This window comes from Oncorhynchus kisutch, linkage group LG23, assembly GCF_002021735.2.
Source record: "Oncorhynchus kisutch isolate 150728-3 linkage group LG23, Okis_V2, whole genome shotgun sequence".
NCBI lineage: Eukaryota > Metazoa > Chordata > Actinopteri > Salmoniformes > Salmonidae > Oncorhynchus > Oncorhynchus kisutch.
Genome location: NC_034196.2, coordinates 14753165 through 14772168, shown reverse-complemented (window position 1 = coordinate 14772168; position 19004 = coordinate 14753165). Strand labels below are relative to the sequence as shown.

The window sequence follows — 19004 nt, the reverse complement described above, 5'->3', positions numbered from 1 at the left end:
GTTTAAATGTATTTGGCTAAGGTTTATGCAAACTTCTGACTTCAACTGTTCATGTGGAGTGTACTATAGGTACTAAGTAACAGTAGAAGGAAAAGGAAATCTCCCCAGTCTGTCTTCTCCACCCCCTGTCTGTGGCTCCGTCTCTGTCTCAGCATTGTGTATGTGTCTTCTACCATGTCTTTCTTTCAGTAATGGATAACGTTGATCATTACCAGTGGCTTCAGGGTAAGACTGCATACTGTACTGTAAATGATAAGAGACCCTCTTCTTATGCTATTCTACAAGTGCCAGTATTCTGTTAGCCGTTAGATATTTCCGCAATAACACCTGAGGGGGTGTGGTACAGTATATGGCCAATATACCACAGCTAAGGGCGGTTCTTAGGTACTGTTCTGGATACAGCCGTTAGCCGTGGTATATTGGCCATATACAACAAACCCCCGAGGTGCCTTATTGCTATTATTAACTGGTTACCAACTTTATTAGAGCAGTAAAAGAAAACGTGTTGTCATACCCCTGGTGTACGGCCTGATATACTACGGCTGTCAGCCAATCAGCTATCAGGGCTGGTACCACCTAGTTTATATCATGTATTTTAGTGTTGAATATAATTTTATTTCTACTGGAGCTCGTCTCCATTCCATCTTCCTCTCCACTTCTATCTTGATCTATTTCTTTCTATTTTGTTGCCTTGTTGTCTTTCATTTCGTTCCTTCGGTCCGTGCTCATTCCTCTGTGTTCTAGCCCCATCTGAATTCCACCTTCGTGGGCAGACATTTTATGCTGGTAAGAGCATCAACTCCACCCCATCACTCCTCTTGTCTTGTTCTCCTCCCAGAACCCCCAACATATAAACATAGTTAGATCTGTGTTTCCAGTGAAAACTGTCATTCCCAACAGAGATGCAAAGGTAATCCTATAGGGAAGGCTGTTTCTCTGTGGTCGGACAGTTTCTGACGATGTTTTACTTACCGTATTCCGACGAGGGCAAGGCGGAGGGCTGAGTGGGATTACTAGGGAGGGAGAAGAATATGGAGCAAGCTACACTGAAGTTGAGTATGGAGAGAGAGAGGGGAGGATGGAGGAGTTCTGGGGATGTGAGACACAGTAGAGCTTCATGCGGTGCAGAGCGAGAGGGCGACAGAAGCAGGGAGTAGATGTGCTGGGTGTGAAAGCTGCTCATGTCTCCCAGGACCCCATCTATTACCTCTCCCCAGAGGTGGATTGTACATCTCTAACTTTCCTCTGTCCTCATGAAACTCATTTTCACACTCTCCCAATGATAGATGTCTCTCGATGTTTTGTGTGTGTTAATCACCGTGCCCAGGGGCACAAGGGGAGTGGAGCTGCCCATCACACACTCAGCCTGCAGTAAGCCCACTTCAATGCCCAGTTGAGAGAGGAGAGCCCTCATGTCACCTGGCTGTGGCTGTACAGCCCGCTGGGGGTGGCTGGCTGCTCTTCACTCCTCTACCTCCAAGCTTACAGAATCCTACCTGTTCTGTGCCCTAAATATCCATACTTCTCTTACAGTAATATTATGACTCAGACACTCATACATAAGTGCATATTTATGCACACTTGTACATAATGACACGCACAAAAAGAGAAACACCCTCAGAGAGACACACACTCACTCTCTGTTGTGTTTGTCTCCACAGAGCATGAAAAGCACCGGCTCTGTAAGAGTGCCGACTACATGAACCTGCACTTCAAGGTCAAGTGGCTGTACAATGAGTATGTGAAGGACCTGCCAAACTTCAAAGGGGTTGTACCCGACTACCCATCGTGAGTTAACCATGACTTGTTTTAACTTAAGAAATGTGTATAAAAATAGGTTCACTCTATTTTACCCCTTACGCCAATCTTTCCCATGTGCAGGTGGTTCTTACAGTTTGTGCTGCAGTGGCTGGATGAGAATGAAAGCGTTTCCATGGAGTTCATGCATGGAGCTCTGGAGAGAGACAAGAAAGATGGAGTGAGTAACGGGAAAATAACCAATCTTTGTCAGCTCTTCACTATAAACGATATAGTTACAATTGTCTCCATCCCCTTCTCCCACCAGTTCCAGCAGACATCTGAGCATGCTCTCTTCTCTTGCTCGGTGGTGGACGTCTTCACCCAGCTCAACCAGAGCTTTGAGATCATCAAGAAACTGGACTGTCCTGACCCAAAGGTCATGGCCCACTACAGCCGACGATTCGCCAAGGTAACCTTAACCTCGTTGTCCTAGCTACCTGTCTGACCTGTTGACAAATGCCCGTTGGGATAGATTGTTCTCTCATCTCCACCATCTGTGAGATTCAAGTCATGCTTGAGTTCTACTTTAGGCTTGAAATGTTTTTCAAACAATAGCTAGGTTTCCATCCAATTGGCAACATATTTGAATGTGAATATAAAAAAAATTGGCATTAAAAAAATATATGCACATTTTCACACCTGAGATGTGTTTCCATCAAATTCACTTGTAAAGGCTGTGCGTGATGACGTAGTGCACATAAGAATAACGTGTGGTTACATTTCCATGTACCAAATAAAAAAATACAAGTTAAATGGGCTTCCACCGCATTTTCAACTCTAATGGTTTTGTTCATGAATAAATGTGTGTTTATATTGCGAATGTGCCCACTCTGTACTTGGCACACAGTGTGCGCTCTAGCCAAGAGCTTGTACATACAGTGCAGGTATGCTATCTACTGATCAAGTGTCTGGGCAAAGGATAGGATGAATATGATGATCTCTGACCAGAAAGCTACCATTCACCAGCTCTGCAAGAGTTATGTCAAAATATGTTTGTTACTCACCAAATGTGCCTGCATCTAACGTAGTTTACTGCCATTACACCTGGTATGTATTGTACTTCCAAAATGGGTCTAAATCAATTTTAAAAAATTGACCAGAAGAGGCATCGCTAGGGTTGCAAAATTGTGTCAACTTTCAATAAATTCCCTGGTTTTCCAGAAATCCTTGTTGGAGGATTCAGCATGTTGTGGCTCATTCCCTCCTGATTCCGGGACCAAATGATTGAAACCCTAGCGGTGCCTTTTCTGGTCAAAAACAATACATTTGCTTGTACATTTTCATATACACCTATTCTGGAAGTACGTACCGGGCATAACTGCAGTAAATTACAATTGTTGCATATTTGGTGAGTAACAAACATATATATTGACATAAACCCGCAGAGCTGGTGAGTGGTAGCATGAATGGTAGCTTTCTGGGCAGAGAAGAGATCTAGTCATATTCGTCATTTCTTTTCCCCAGATCCTGGTTAAGCCAGCTACATGTTGAGAATATTATGAACAAAATAGTGAGATTATTTTTGTTTCTCAAACGGCACCCAAGCATTGATCATCATGTTACCAGAATAAGACCCTCTATATTTATTGGAAAACAACATCAAGCTCATCACCGTGCACTTTCATCAACCTGAAGTTTTTTTAATTTAAATTTTTCTCCCCAATTTCCATCTTGTCTCAACGCTGCATCTCCCCAACGGGCTAGGGAAAGGTGGAGTCATGTGTCCTCCAAAACATGACCCGCCGAACCACGCTTCTTAACACCCGTCCACTTAACCCGGAAGCCAGCTGCACCAATGTGTCAGAGGAAACACCATTCAACTGACGACCGAAGTCAGCCTGCAGGCACCCAGCCCACCACAAGGAGTCGCTAATACGCGATGAGCCAATTAAAGCCCCCTCCGCTAAACCATCCCAAAACCCAGACTACGCTGGGACAATTCTGTGCCGCCCTATGGGACTCCCAGTCACAGCTGGTTATGACATAGCCTGGGATCAAACCTGGGTCTGTAGTGACACCCCAAGCACTGCGATGCAGTACCTTAGACCGCTGCGCCAGTCGGGAGGCCCAACCCTGTGAAGAATTTATTTCATCTGTAGCCCAATAAATTGTATGCTTTCCCGAGTTGTAGTGCGAGGACCACACAACATATCATTGTGTGACTCCAAGTTTATCCCGCCATTTCTCGCCCAATTTTATTCACACAAAAAGATCCCACCTTGTCTAGTGTATTTTTTTTCTCAACATTTTCCGACAAATGAGCTTTTCCATCAGGCCTGTCGCAACATTTTTCCGACATGTACTTTACTCGCATGAAATGGTTGGATGGAAACCTGGTTACTGGGAGAGAAAGTTTGGCATTTGCTCAAACATTTTGAAATAGCCCCAAATCTCATTAAAGTGATTAATGATCATGACCGCCCATTGCATTTTCTTCGGAAAGCAGCCAACTCTTTCCTTTAGAGAAATCCTTACCATTGCTTTTCTTATTTTAGAGTACTATACCCTTATTACAGATATTAGCCTTAGAAAATCCTATTTCTATAAAAGCAGCCCGAGCATTGTCTGGGGGACTTTAACATTTGTGTAAAGGAATTGGATATGATATGTTCTTATTAAATAGAAATGTCTAATGCGACAATCGTACTTTCTAGCTGGGCTTGGGCTGGCACAGTCTATAGAGAGACTGAGGTTTTTCATCACAGAGAATATATTCAGAGAATGCATTCCTACTTTCAGAGGACTCATTCCAGCAGTAGTCCAGAAAAGTTACCCGACAGTAACCTCACATACCCTCACTCTAACTTTACCTAAAAAACACACTAGCTTCTAGTCAGTGTTAAAGGCCACTTCCCATTAACAGAAAAGGATGACAGTCATTTAGTGGTTGGAATGAGAGAACATATTTCCAATGACACTGTAATGACCTGTTTTCCTCCCCACAGACTATTGCCAAAGTTCTTCTGCAGTACAGTGCCATTCTGACCAAGAGCTTCCCCTCCTACTCTGACAAAGAGAAGATTGTAAGTCTTCATATTCTGCCTTACACATCATAGTGCATTCGGAAAGTATTCAGACCCCTTGACTTTTTCCGTATTTTGTTACGTTAGACTTATTCTAAAATGTATTCATAGTTTTTTAGACATTATTCCACATTTTTGAGTAAGGCTGTAACGTAACAAAATGTTAAAGTCCAGGGGTCTGAATACTTTCCTAATGCACTGTATCCTTAGTGTTTTCAATGGGAGTTTCAACCTCTAAATGGTCTCTCTATCTATCGCTCGCTCTCTTCCCCTTCGTAGCCCTGTGTACTGATGAACAATGTGCAGCAGTTGCGTATCCAGCTGGAGAAGATGTTTGAGTCCATGGGTGCCAAACAGGTAAGCAGCAACACTATGTATGGGGAAAAGATGATAACAAATAGCTATTTTTCACAGATGGGTAAGATGGAATCGGGGTGAACAATGTTCATACTTACTGTGCTCTGGACCACCAGAAACCTCCTGGAGAAAACTACATGCGCATTGTGTCTCTGGGCTCATGCAGCCGGTCGAGCAGCCATTGGTTTTTAGCAGGTTTTGATTTAAAGGAGTGAATGATGTGCTACTCTAGCATCACACCTAGAGAAATGAAGAACATCAACTATTTGCTCTATGTGAACACATGGTTCAAATTGCTTTTGTGTGTGACTGTTCTTCATAGACAAGATTATGAATATGTTTGTGTCTTTCCGTACTAGATTGCAAAAGCGGAAGCAATGGTAGGGAGATGGTTCACGTGACTTGGAGAAGTGGATGTGTGCTACTGTAGTATCCTGCCATGTGGAATAAAGCATTAGATCAATAGCAGCTATAAGCCAGTGCTTATTGTGTAGACTACTAGACTGTTACATTAACATATGCCCTTGGTGATGCTATTATGTCCCTAGATCAATTTCCTAGAGTGCATAAAGCTATGTGCGGTCTATAGGTTTTCATTACCGTCCCTTCAGTATGTTTAGCATCCCTACTTAAGAGCACAATGTAGTATCTATATGTTAAGTATGTTTAGGACATGCTTTATTCTGAATGATTGTTCCGTTCTTACTGCGTAGTAAGTCAGTTATGTGGTTTGGATGTTGAGTAAAGCAGTTTGTTGTTTGGCCTAGTAATCCCATCGTTTTGGTTTACGCACCCATGGCTGAATTGTAGCACTAGACTTTGACAAATTGACTTTAAATAGGTGTTTCCTCCGCTGCTTAAGATTGACGAGCAGGTGGATGATGAGGAAGAAGAGGACGAGAAGGTGGGTGTTCGTTCACTTTTGGTCGGAGGCTGTTTGATAGTTGCCAAAGTGTTGTAGATCCTGTTGCATATTAAGCGTTGTCTAACTCGCCTTCCCCCTGACTAGCAGGTCAGAACTGAGGATGAGGAGAGAAAGACTCTGGTGGGTATTTATCATTAGACGACTGTAGGATAGAGTTCACCCTCTATAGAGCCTTTAGGTACCCCCATAGTAAAACCATAGACAAGTCAAATACTGGAGCTAGATTTCTCACATGATAGTTCCCTGTGGCCAATTAGATGAGTCTTTAGTCTTTTGAGGGTATGGAAGTGTAATGGTAAGAACTTCTGCACCCAGAGGATCAGTTTCAGATTATTGGGGCTGTGAAAGTGTGAAATGCATGGAATAAGCTAGTATCCAGAATTGTTTGTTTATTCACTGCTGATGAATGGCATTTGGCTTGTGGTTGGGTTTTTCTAAGGTAAGACAATCAGTGTTCATCTAATGAATGTAGAGAGTGGAACTTTAATCTGAACTGTGTTTTCAAAGAAGCACAACTCTGGGGTTGTGTGAAGCCGTGATGTTGTCGTCAAAGCTCTGCGTCGTGCTGTGAGGAGATGAACTTGAAAGGCGGACTGTTCTGGGCTCCTGTAGAGGAGGAGGGAGATGTGGGAGGGAAGGAGTGATTAGGAATGGCGTTATCTCAGATGAAGTTTAGTAGGAAGAGTTCACAGGAACTTCCCAGTACATGCTGACTCTCGCCCTTCTGCCTGGCAACACAAATTAGACACTTAAAAGACAAGACACACTGTTCAAGTTTCATTGTCAACAAGCCCCCCCAAAAAATGTAACATAAAAAAAAACAATTCTGTTATGTTTATTTTGACAGAAATACTCAAATAAACTACAGTATCTTCAAAATTGTACAATTCTAATGGAATGGTCGTAAACCGTTGACTGATAATGAACATTCTGCTGTTACGACATGTCTTTTTATCTGTGTCCTGGAAAGCCTTCACACAGGTCTTCATTATAATCACTCTGACCTTCAAACTGTGGTGATGACTTCGTGCAGTTAGCAGGAATAAAAGAAACTTGGGCATTTTCCCCTTCTTTTCCCCCCCCCCTAGGGCAACATGGGCAAAATGATAGAATGGCGGCAGGTGGGTGTAAGACTAGGACATTATGTATGTATGTATGGACTTTCTGTACATGGATATACATATATATAATATATTGTTTTTGAACCTCAAATAGAAAACTGACGACCCCTTTTCCGCACAGTGCATTCGGAAAGTATTCAGACCCCTTGACTTTTTCCACATTTTGTTAAGCTACAACCTTATTCTAAAAATGTATTTAAATTGTTTTTTTTTCCCCCTCTCAGTACTTTGTTGAAGCACTTTTGGCAGCGATTACAGCCCTGAGTTTTGGGTATGACGCTACAAGCTTGGCACACCTGTATTTGGTGGGTTTCTCCCATTCTTCTCTGCAGATCCTCTCAAGCTCTGTGAGGTTGGATGGGGAGCATCGCTGCACAGTTATTTTCAGGTCTCTCCAGAGATGTTTGATTGGGTCAAGTCCGGGCTCCGGCTAGGCCACTCAAGGACATTCAGAGACTTGTCCCGGCTGTGTGCTTAGGGTCGTTGTCGTGTTGGAAGGTGAACATTTGCCCCAGTCTGAGGTCCTGAGTGCTCTGGAGCAGGTATTCATCAAGGATCTCTCTCTGTACTTTGCTCTGTTCTTCTTTCTTTCAATCCTGACTAGTTTCCCAGTCCCTGCTACTGAAAAACATTGCCACAGCATGATGCTGCCACCATCATGCTTCACAGTAGGGATAGTGTCAGTTTTCCTCCAGACATGACACTTGGCATTCAGGCCAAAGAGTTCAATCTTGGTTCCATCAGACCAGAGAGTCTTGTTTCTCATGGTCTGAGTCTTTAGGTGCCTTTTGGCAAACTCCAAGCGGGCTGTCATGTGCCTTTTACTGAGGAATGGTTTCCTTCTGGCCACTCTACCATACAGGCCTGATTGGTGGACTGCTGCAGAGATGGTTGTCCTTCTTGGAGGTTCTCCCATATCCACAGAGGTACTCTGGAGCTGTCAGTGACCATCGGGTTTTTGGTCACCTCCCTGAAGAAGGCCTCCCTGAATACTTCCCGAATGCACTGTAAATACAGAACATGATACTGTAATGTCTGATACTGCTGTCATTGTTGACATGGTCGGCTGGTGTAACTTGTAAACCGACTCAGTGTATCAATCATTTCTCTGAGGGTTTATCAACCGTTCTGCCTCTGGCTGGAGGTTCACAGTATGTTTTGTGTTCTGTCTCACTCCAACCCTTCAGGAAAGTGTGGAGGAGGAGGTGGTTGAGGAGGAGCAGGTTGAGGTTTGTTGGTGTAGTAGAGGTTGTGTCAGTGACACACTCACTGATATCGTCATGGTCACATATAGTCATTCCCACTCACTGCCCCTCTCTCCACTCACGTAGTGGTGGTCACACTCGCATTCGCCACGTCATTGTGCCTTGGTGTGAATGGACACCACCATCGTTACCCGGGTGACTTTGATCTTGTTGGGTTTTTCACTGGTCATCTGTTTGGTGCAACACTCTTCCCCTATATGACTACGGTACTGTTGTCCCTTACCTGTTGGCTAAATCCAAGTGCAGCTGTCTTGCGCTCCATTACACAGACATCTCCTTCCCACAACTTCATTTACTTTCAGACTACTACGCAGTTGAATGATTTAGTTCTTTTCCCTTTTCTTTTGTTTTCAATAGACTGACAAAGAGAAGGTGGGTTCATTACAAACAAGTGTTGCATACATACAGTATGTAGTCCTACAGTATGTAGTCCTACAGTATGTAGTCCTACAGTATGTATGCAAAGGTTTACTGTACCTCTTTTAACAATTTTGTCTTGGTTAAGTTTATTATCCTAAATCTTCTCCTGCTGTTAGTACTAGTTGGGTCTGTTGCTGGTCTGTACTTTATTGCAACAAAAGACACATTTGACTTTTATTTATTTTTTATTGTACGTCTCTCAAAGATGGATGCACCCCCAGAGGAAAAGGTGGGTTAGTTTGTGCCTTTATCCCTGGGTCGTATAGTTGAGCGGTAGCTATGCTGCTCACAAAAATGTCACTGGTTCATTGGTCAACACATTTCCCAATTGGTACAATATTATTTTATAGCACCATCAGATATTTGCCATGTATTTCTAGTTTTTACCTCCATACTAGCTCTTGATAAAATACAGCAATAAATACGGTGATCTCCTTTTTTTCCCCCCTCCCACTCTCTGATAGCCTGAAAAGAAAGACGAGAAGGTGAGTGTAGTAAGGATGTGACATCATCAGTTCCCATCTCCACTAACACTGTATCACTCTCACTAACTGTCACTTACTCAGCAGTATATACACGTACAGGAGGCTCATGAAAAAAACATACTCAATCTCTCCCTATAGCCCCTGTAAGCCTTCCTCGTATCCACTGGTGCAGAACTCCTTCAGTAGTCTCCCCTACAGCTGTCCTATACTCTTGTCTGCAATCTAGACATGTAGTCTAGTCCCTGGCAGTCCATGTATCAGCTGGCCTATTGAAGCATTAGCTTAATGGGCCACATCATGTTGTCATCTGTCTGGCTGTGGTTGCTTTAGGCCTCTGTCAGATGGTTTCTGTCAGACTGATGCTGTGGTTGTAGATACGGGACACATTGTGACCCCTGGTGGTCCTCCAATAGAATATACTTCTGAGTCAATGAATCTGCTGTCATATTAAACCGCCATTTTCTTTCATCTGCTGTCTTTGAAGGTGGTGATTATTACCGACAAAAAGGTGGGTTAGTCTACAGGAGTGTTGGCTCTAATAACAATGACTGTAACTAACTGGAAGAGAAGTAGCAGTGACATTGCAAGTATAGGGAATCTCGCTACTTCAGTCAAACATTTTTCACAGTTTCTCTGAAAACGATGTTTGAGTGACCATTGCCTTTTCTTGCCATACTAGGTCATCTACTGGCAAAAAGCAGAATAACATGTTTTCTCCATTGCTGCTGAATTATTGTGTGTGCTCTACTTTGGCTTGCAATTCGCATACTTTACAGTATGTGTATTATCTGGCATCAAAGGGAATTATGTTGCTGTTTTCCCCCATATCTATGGTTTATGAGAATCATGCTTAACTGTTTTACCAAAGCAATTCTGTACTCAGTACTTCTATACTTATTACACTGTCTCTGTGTGCTTCGCTGCGCCTGTCTGACTATCTGTGTGTCTGCCTGTTTGTCTCCAGCTGGACACAGAAGCCAGTGACCTCCTGAATGAGCTTCAGGTCAAGCTGAACAATGTGCTGGATGAGCTGAGTACCACGTTTGGAAACAGGTACACGCATGCTCCCACACAGTCCCAGGATTCCAACGTGTACACTCTCCCCATACTATGTCACTCATAATGTTTCCACTGTGAACTCATGCACACATGGAGTCCATATATATGGAGTCCATTTTGGCTCTGAACCCTAATACCTGTGGCTCCTTTCTCTCCTGTAGTTTCCAGGTTTGTATTGATGACTGTATGAGACAGATGGCCTCTCTGCTGTACCAGATCAAGGGCCCAGTCAACGCCAACAGCCGCAACATGGTGGAGGCCGACTCAGACAACGTGCTACGGCCACTTATGGACTTCCTGGATTCAAAGTGAGTGGATCCCTCCTGCTTTTCTATTGGCTGCTGATTTGGTGGTGCCCATTTTGGTGCGTTCCCTCAGAAGTCAGTTGTTTTTGTCAGTATGTTGTGCCATGTTGCGTGATTGTGTACTTGTTGATTTGCTGTATGTGTTGTCACATTAAACGTCCGTGTGTCTATGCAGGTTAACGCTGTTTGCCACAGCGTGTGAGAAGACTGTTCTAAAGCGGGTTCTGAAAGAGCTGTGGAGGATTGTGATGAGCAGCCTGGAGAAAACCATCGTCCTGCCCCAAGGAAACGACACCTTCGTAAGGCCTAACACCCTCCTAACATTTACCTTCAAACCTGGGCCTTTTCCTCACGAGACTCTACTCCAAACACACCGTCACCTAATGTTGTGTATTCCTCTCCTCAGGGGGCTCAGATCCTGTCTGCAGCCAAGGAACTGGGGCAGCTCTCCAAGCTTAAAGATCACATGGCAGGAGAGGCCAAAAGCCTGACACCGAAACAGTGTGCTGTCATGGATATAGCACTGGACACAATCAAAGTTTGTCTTTAAGTTTATAGACAAACATACACCTGTGGTAAAGTTACTACTTAGATGATGAGGGGACTGTGTTGCTGATCCTTTAATTACAGGCCTCATTCATTGTATATTAGGGAATCAAACCTTCTCCCTCTTCATCTCTCTCGCTCTCTCTCACTCACTCACTCCTCACTCACTCTTCTGCAGCAATACTTCCATGCAGGAGGGAACGGTCTGAAGAAGGCGTTCCTGGAGAAGAGTCCTGAGTTGACCTCACTACGCCACGCTCTGTCCCTTTACACACAGACCACAGACACGCTCATCAAGACCTTCGTCACAACACAACACACACAAGGTGAGGCAGCTGGCACGCACTCACACACACACACACACAATAGCATCAGTCTGCTTCCCATTGTGTCTAACTAAATACAGTAGTCATAAAATAAGACCTTTGCTTCTCCCCTGCTTTGCCACCAGGGGTCACCAGAGGCTCCAGTGCGCCCTCTTGAGTACTGTTCTATTTAGTATTGGGCTTGAAGTTGATCTATCAGCTAAATACTGTGCCTCTGTTACATACCTAGAAACAAACTTTCACTGGCTCTGTGACTGTTCTGTGTGCTGTGATTTGTCTAACTCTAAAATGACTCACTGCTGCCATTTGACACTGTTTGCTTATTTGTCTTCTTTCTTGGGATCTTTTCTGCTGCCTCCTCACCAGTGCACAATGGGAAGGGTATTAGGTTAACTCCCAAAGAAAAAATACAACCCTCCAGGGGTAGGTGGTGCCATGAATGGATAGCATGTGCTAACAACACCGGTCTCCTTTACTCTGTACATAAACCCCCTCCCATCTGCCCCTGTGGGTGAGTTTGCCCCAAACACCAACGTTGACTGCTCCTCCTCCTGGTTGTATGACCCTACCCATACCTTCTCCTCCTCCTCCCTAAAGGATACTACTGGTATCTATAATCACACTGACCACCACTGGAAGATAATGTCTTGTGTTTCCATCTGTGTGCGCTAGGGTCAGGAGTGGACAAGCCGGTGGGAGAGATATCCATTCAGATCGACCTATTCACCCACCCTGGTACTGGGGAGCACAAAGTCACTGTCAAAGGTTTGTATATTTGTGGAGTTAAGGAAAACAATTACTCCAATAAACACTTCTCGCTCTCTCCCCATCCCAACAAACAAACTCATCTCCTTCCTCGTTGTACTAGTGGTGGGAGCCAATGATCTGAAGTGGCAGACGTCTGGGATGTTCCGGCCTTTTGTGGAGATCACCATGATTGGACCCCACCTCAGTGACAAGAAGCGCAAGTTCCAATCCAAGTCCAAGAACAACAGCTGGGCGCCCAAGTTCAACGAGACCTTCCACTTGTGAGTCCAGAGCCAAGCAATAGTACAGTAGCCTGTTGCCTAAAATGATCAATGTGTACTCCCTTGAAATAGCCATTGCTCATTGTAAAAATTGTAAAAAAGTAAAGTTGTAAAAAATGATCTCCCTCCCCTCTTCCATGTCTCCTCAGTATCCTAGGTAATGAGGATGGCTTTGAGTGCTACGAGCTGCAGATGTGTGTGAAGGACTATTGTTTTGGCCGTGCCGATCGGGTGGTGGGCATGGCTGTGATGCAGCTGCGGGATGTGGCAGAGAAGGGCAGTGTGGCGTGCTGGTGCCCCCTGGGTCAGCGGGTCACCATGGACGAGACCGGCCTCACCGCCATGCGCATCCTCTCCCAGCGCTCCAACGACGAGGTGGCCAAGGAGTTCGTCAAGCTCAAGTCTGAGTTACGCTCTGAGGAGGAGGGCAGATGAGGTCTCCCTGAAGGAGGGGTGTGAAGGGCCTCTAGTAAAGTGGGAAGTAATAGGAGCACATTGACTACTACTACTTTGGACTAATAATGTCCCCTGGCTGCTATTGGCTGTTTGATGGACACTGGTTCACCATCACACTGTCACTCACTGTGTTTTTCTCAGACTCCACCTTTTGTGTCCCTCACTCACCATCTCCTACACATACGTAGTTAGTTTCTCTCTCACTCAATGGTTATTAGGCACAATCTCACACGATATTGTACTTATGTTGGTTCGCCAGTCTGGCACTATGGACATGCCATGGGAGCTATATGCCAATCAATTCCTGCCAGCCTGTATGCACTTCAGTACAGGGTCTCCCCCTCACCCCACAATCCCCCTCAGTGTTCATGTGCAATACCCCCCCAACTGTGGCCAAATGTTTGATGCCTTACACTTTAGAAGCTGTGAACGTGTGAAGTTCAGACACAAAACTGTAACTGTAGTAGAAAGCTGTTTATCTTCCTCAATCTCTCTTTAGTGTTCTTCGTGATCCATGTTCATCTCATTGATGCCACTATTAGGGTCCAAATGCAGGATGTCATTGTTGGTGTTTTGTTCGAAGTAGATTCACCTGGTTTCTATCGTTTGGACTTCTACAGCATGTCAAGTACCCTACTCCTAAATATAGTGTACAAATCCACCGTTTTTCCCTGTAGAAAAGTGGTGGGGGGGTTTTTGTATTAAAATTAGTGCCGTGTGGTGGTTCTGAAGTGAGTTTTATGTTTGTCTCCCCCCTATTTTTTGACATGAGGTACTGTAACGTCAACAGCACTCAATGTAAAGGGTTTGTAAGTTGTGTGCCTTGTCAAGTATTGGGCTCCTATTCATAACCCATTAGTCCCATACAGTGTTAACAATGCACTTTGAATAAGAATTACTGTAATACTTTTTAGTCTAAATTGTCAAATGTTCTTAACACAAGGGCTGCCTTCTATCCAGAGAAACTTCCTTTTAAGGATAGAGTGGTGAGCACTTTTTAATATGGACTATTGCTTCTTACATCAAAAACAGCAATGGTGTATGTAGGGCCCTGTCTTGAACTTAGTAATCACTGCTAAATAACCAACCCTCAATGACAGCCATTTTGTTTATAGTTTTTATGTATTTATTCCATATGTATACTCTGGTCTACTTTGCAAACAGAGGGCTGCTAGATGGAGTTTGAGTATAGTTTTCAAAGTGGTTTTGAATTGCTTTTTACTGCAGTTTTCTAGCAGGACCCTACAGATACTAACTGGACCTAGAGGGTCTTTTGGGACCAGAGGAGTTTAAATGATTTTAATCTCAGATGAGGGAAAGGCTAGCCTCGTATGGTTCGTAACGAGGCTAGGAAAAGGCAGTCCAAGCTCTCGGTTTGCAAATATTTTCCAGCTATGTTTCCTTGTATCTCTGAGTGGCCTTACATTGGTGATAATAGAAGATTTCTATATACATGTTTTTACCCCCCATTTTCTGTGTTTCTTTTGTCTCACAACGATACAGAGGGTTGGTCAATTTGACCTAAATCAACCGTATCAGACTGATATTGTCTGTGATTTTCCTTATTGCTGTTACTTTATTTTTGTTTTTAATTGTATTGGAGGATTTATATTTGTTTAGATGTATTAATTTTTTGAGATATAGTATTTATATTTTTGTTATTTTCCATTTTGATCCCTCTTAAAAAATGTTGGAGTGATGTTCAGTACGGTATCATGAGTTTATTGGATCTACAGTATACAGAAAGGGGTAATGCATGCCTGTCATATCCCTGATAGAAACGAGGAGAATTTTTTGCTATTTGTCAAGTAACACTGCCGTTGTCCATACAATAATTGTCAGTTTGATGTTCACACAAAGAAGAAAAGTGCAACATCACACACTGTTAAAGCTATATCTGGGCTTTATATGCAGAATCTACAGTACCAATGTGAATACATCTTTTGGGCTGTTGATTTAGGGGAAAATGTCTACTTCTAAGAAGGGCATTGCCACTAACATACATGTTCCTTGTGCCAAGCTGTGCAAGAGTTCACTTTTTGTTTCATTTACATTTTTTAAACCTTGTGAAGCATTGCACTATAATTGAATCACTACAATAGTTAGCACGTGTTGTATGTCCAAGTAACTGGACTTTTGTGAGGTTTTATTTTTATTTTGCAACTGGAAAAATCATGGTATTGATCATTAAAATGTGTACATTACAATTTATTAATTTTGTATAAAGTATTTAAGAAATAGCTATTGATGTGTCTGGCTAATTATTAGGGGTTCACAGCGAACTCGTGTAGATTGGTTACTTTTGTTTTGAATTTGGCACACAGAAATTACAAGCCAACTACCGATTGGTCTATAGGTGGCACTGTTATAAGCAGTCTCACTTAAACCCTCATATCCGGCGGCCCGTTTGACCTAAACACTTGAAACCTTGTTTGTAGGTGTCTTTCCTCATCCTGAACATATTCTCCTCAAGGACCCTTAATGTCCGTCAGGATAGGTTTTCCTCCATCTTGGACATTTATTTTTTTACTTTTGAAAAACGTATTCTCATGAACCACATACACTCTAAAAAAACAAATGCAGTATGTAGGCCCATGGTACATCTCTTAGATGATCTCAAATTAAGTTAAGGGGTTGGTTAAGAGATGACTGAGTAATTGATAAATCAGGAAATCTGATTTTACTTTACCATTTAAATCCACTAGAAAATGGCCCATCAACTCAACTTTTTAGGGTCATCACAGACATTACCATGATGAACCGTGTTAAGTTTGGCATTTATCTTCAAAAATAAGGAACCTTTACAGTCAAATTTGAGTATGTAAAACTAATGCTTTTAAATAATCATACAAATCTGACTAAATTTGGAATGTTGGACCATGGTACTTTTCTCAAACTAAGGGATTGGTCAAAAGATGGCTGAGTTATTGACAAATCTGATTTGTGTCCATTTAAACCACTAAATCCACTTCCATAGTGAATTATCAACTTGAAATGTGTCATCGCTATCATGGCCGTCCCTAAGATGAACCACACTGAATTTCTTGTTGATTTCTCAAAAAACATGGAAACTATTAACTAATTATTTTCATATTTAACGCAAATGCTCAAAATCATCTCATGAACTATATGCCAGATTCACTCCAGATTTTGTGTATATAGACTCCTTACATTAGTCGCTTAATGGTTTAGAGATTTTTTTTGTTGCTACATTCAAATACTGTATGGATTTACAGTACCTATAGATGCACGTTAGCACTTATGCTGATGCAAAAAATACTTAGTCTTCTCATGAACCATAAATCATATTGACTCTAGATTTCGTTATGAAGACTCAATGAATTAGCCTCTAATGAATTTGAGAATAATCAGCCACACTACACTACTAGATGGCACCATATCAAACCAGGGCTATAAGAACTGAGCCGATGACCAAATTTGGTATGGAGCACCTTCCTAATATTGAGTTGCACCCCCTTTTGCCCTCAGAACAGCCTCAATTCGTTGTGGCATGGACTCTACAAGGTGTCGAAAGCGTTCCATAGGGATGCTGGCCCATGTTGACTCACTGTTTTTTACTAAATGTTTACTCATTTATAAAAAATGAAATATCACATTTACATAGGTATTCAGACCCTTTACTCAGTACTTTGAAGCACATCTGGCAGTGATTACAGCCTCGAGTCTTCCTTGGTATGACGCTACAAGCTTGGCACCCCTGTATTTGGAGAGTTTCTCACATTCTTCTTTGCAGATCCTCTCAAGCTCTGTCAGGTTGGATCAGGAGCATTGCTGCACAGCTGTTTTTTAGGTCTCTCCAGGGTTCAAGTCCGGCCTCTGAGTGGGCCACTCAAGGACATTCAGAGGCTTGTCCCGAAGCCCCTCCTGCGTTGTCTTGGCTGTGTGCATAGCTATTTTTAGTCCCACCCTTCAGCTCTCCTCAATGCCATCCATCTACCGTTTAAGTCAGAAGTTTACATACACCTTAGCCAAATACATTTAAACTTATTTTTTCACAATTCTTCACATTTTATACTAGTAAAAATTCCTGGTTTTATGTCAGTTAGGATCACCACTTTATTTTAATAATGTGAAATGTCAGAATAATAGAGTGATTTACTTCAGCTTAAATTTCTTTCATCACATTCCCAGTGGGTCAGAAGTTTACATACACTCAATTAGTATTTGGTAGCATTGCCTTTAAATTGTTGAACTTGGGTCAAACGTTCAGGTAGCCTTCCACAAGCGTACCACAATAAGTTGGGTGAATTTTGGCCCATTCCTCCTGACAGAGCTGGTGTAACTGAGTCAGGTTTGTTGGCCTCCTTGCTCGCACATGCTTTTTCAGTTCTGCCCACACATTTTCTATAGGATTGAGGTCAGGGCTTTGTGATGGCCACTCCAATACCTTGACTTTGTGGTCCTTAAGCCATTTTGCCACAACTTTGGAAGTATTCTTGGGGTCATTGTCCACTTGCCTCTACCAATTTTGTGGTAATGCTGCAATTAGTTGGTTGTAATTTTGAGTAGAGCAGAAAATTCCATATAGTTTTGTTGGCTGCGTGTGTCAACTTTTACCCCCTTTTTCACCCCAGTTTTGTGATATCCAATTGGTAGTTAGTCTTGTCCCATCGCTGTAACTCCCATACAGACTCGAGATAGGCAAGGGTCATGAGCCATGCCTCCTCCGAAACACGACCCTGCCAAGCCGCACTGCTTCTTGACACACTGCTCACTGAACTTGGAAGCCAGCCGCACCAATGTGTCTGAGGAAACACCGTCCAACTAGCGACCAAAGTCAGCTTGCAGGTGCCCGGCCCGCCACAAGCAGTCGCTAGAACGCGATGGGACAAGGAAATCCTAGCCGGCCAAACCCTCCCCTAACCCGGATGATGCTGAGCCAATTGTGCACCGCCTCATGGGTCTCCCGGTCACAGCATTCTGTGACACAGCCTGGGATTGAACCTTAGACTGCTGCGCCACTCGGGAGGACCAGATTATACCATTTTTGTTTAAAAAAAAAATATATATATATACACACTGCTCAAGAAAATAAAGGGAACACTAAAATAACACATCCTAGATCTGAATGAATGAAATATTCTAATTAAATACTTTTTTCTTTACATAGTTGAATGTGCTGACAACAAAATCACACAAAAATTATCAATGGAAATCAAATTTATCAACTCATGGAGGTCTGGATTTGGAGTCACACTCAAAATTTAAGTGTGATTACAGGCTGATCCAACTTTGATGTAATGTCCTTAAAACAAGTCAAAATGAGGCTCAGTAGTGTGTGTGGCCTCCACGTGCCTGTATGACCTCCCTACAAAGCCTGGGCATGCTCCTGATGAGGTGGCGGATGGTCTCCTGAGGGATCTCCTCCCAGACCTGGACTAAAGCAGGTGATGTCCCAGATGTGCTCAATTGGATTCAGGTCTGGGGAACGGGCGGCCAGTCCATAGCATCAATGCCTTCCTCTTGCAGGAACTGCTGACACACTCCAGCCACATGAGGTCTAGCATGGTCTTGCATTAGGAGGAACCCAGGGCCAACCGCACCAGCATATGGTCTCACAAGGGGTCTGAGGATCTCATCTCGGTACCTAATGGCAGTCAGGCTACCTCTGGCGAGCACATGGAGGGCTGTGCGGCCCCCCAAAGAAATGCCACCCCACACCATGACTGACCCATCGCCAAACCAGTAATGCTGGAGGATGTTGCAGGCAGCAGAACGTTCTCCACGGCGTCTCCAGACTCTGTCACGTCTGTCACATGTGCTCAGTGTGAACCTGCTTTCATCTGTGAAGAGCACAGGGCGCTGGTGGCGAATTTGCCAATCTTGGTGTTCTCTGGTAAATGCCAAACGTCCTGCACGGTGTTGAG

At 43.3% G+C, this 19004-nt stretch overlaps 1 protein-coding gene across 7 annotated transcripts in view; it reads left to right on the top strand.

Annotated features, from left to right (window-relative positions):
* The window catches only part of unc13bb (unc-13 homolog Bb (C. elegans)), a 100344-nt gene extending 84988 nt beyond the window's left edge, over nucleotides 1-15356 (top strand). For 2 of the 7 annotated variants that reach the window (XM_031802410.1, XM_031802409.1), the window contains 16 exons: nucleotides 1662-1788; nucleotides 1882-1978; nucleotides 2066-2209; nucleotides 4746-4823; nucleotides 5103-5180; nucleotides 9376-9396; nucleotides 9881-9904; nucleotides 10361-10449; nucleotides 10617-10763; nucleotides 10936-11059; nucleotides 11167-11298; nucleotides 11485-11632; nucleotides 11999-12055; nucleotides 12305-12397; nucleotides 12501-12660; nucleotides 12810-15356. In XM_031802410.1, the coding sequence (XP_031658270.1) occupies nucleotides 1662-1788; nucleotides 1882-1978; nucleotides 2066-2209; nucleotides 4746-4823; nucleotides 5103-5180; nucleotides 9376-9396; nucleotides 9881-9904; nucleotides 10361-10449; nucleotides 10617-10763; nucleotides 10936-11059; nucleotides 11167-11298; nucleotides 11485-11632; nucleotides 11999-12055; nucleotides 12305-12397; nucleotides 12501-12660; nucleotides 12810-13095 (1805 nt within the window). In that variant the 3' untranslated portion in view covers nucleotides 13096-15356. The remainder of the gene's footprint in view (nucleotides 1-1661; nucleotides 1789-1881; nucleotides 1979-2065; nucleotides 2210-4745; nucleotides 4824-5102; nucleotides 5181-9375; nucleotides 9397-9880; nucleotides 9905-10360; nucleotides 10450-10616; nucleotides 10764-10935; nucleotides 11060-11166; nucleotides 11299-11484; nucleotides 11633-11998; nucleotides 12056-12304; nucleotides 12398-12500; nucleotides 12661-12809) is intronic. The other 5 variants (XM_031802412.1, XM_031802411.1, XM_020457273.2 and 2 more) reach the window with 3 other exon arrangements.
* Nucleotides 15357-19004: the final 3648 nt, after the last annotated feature.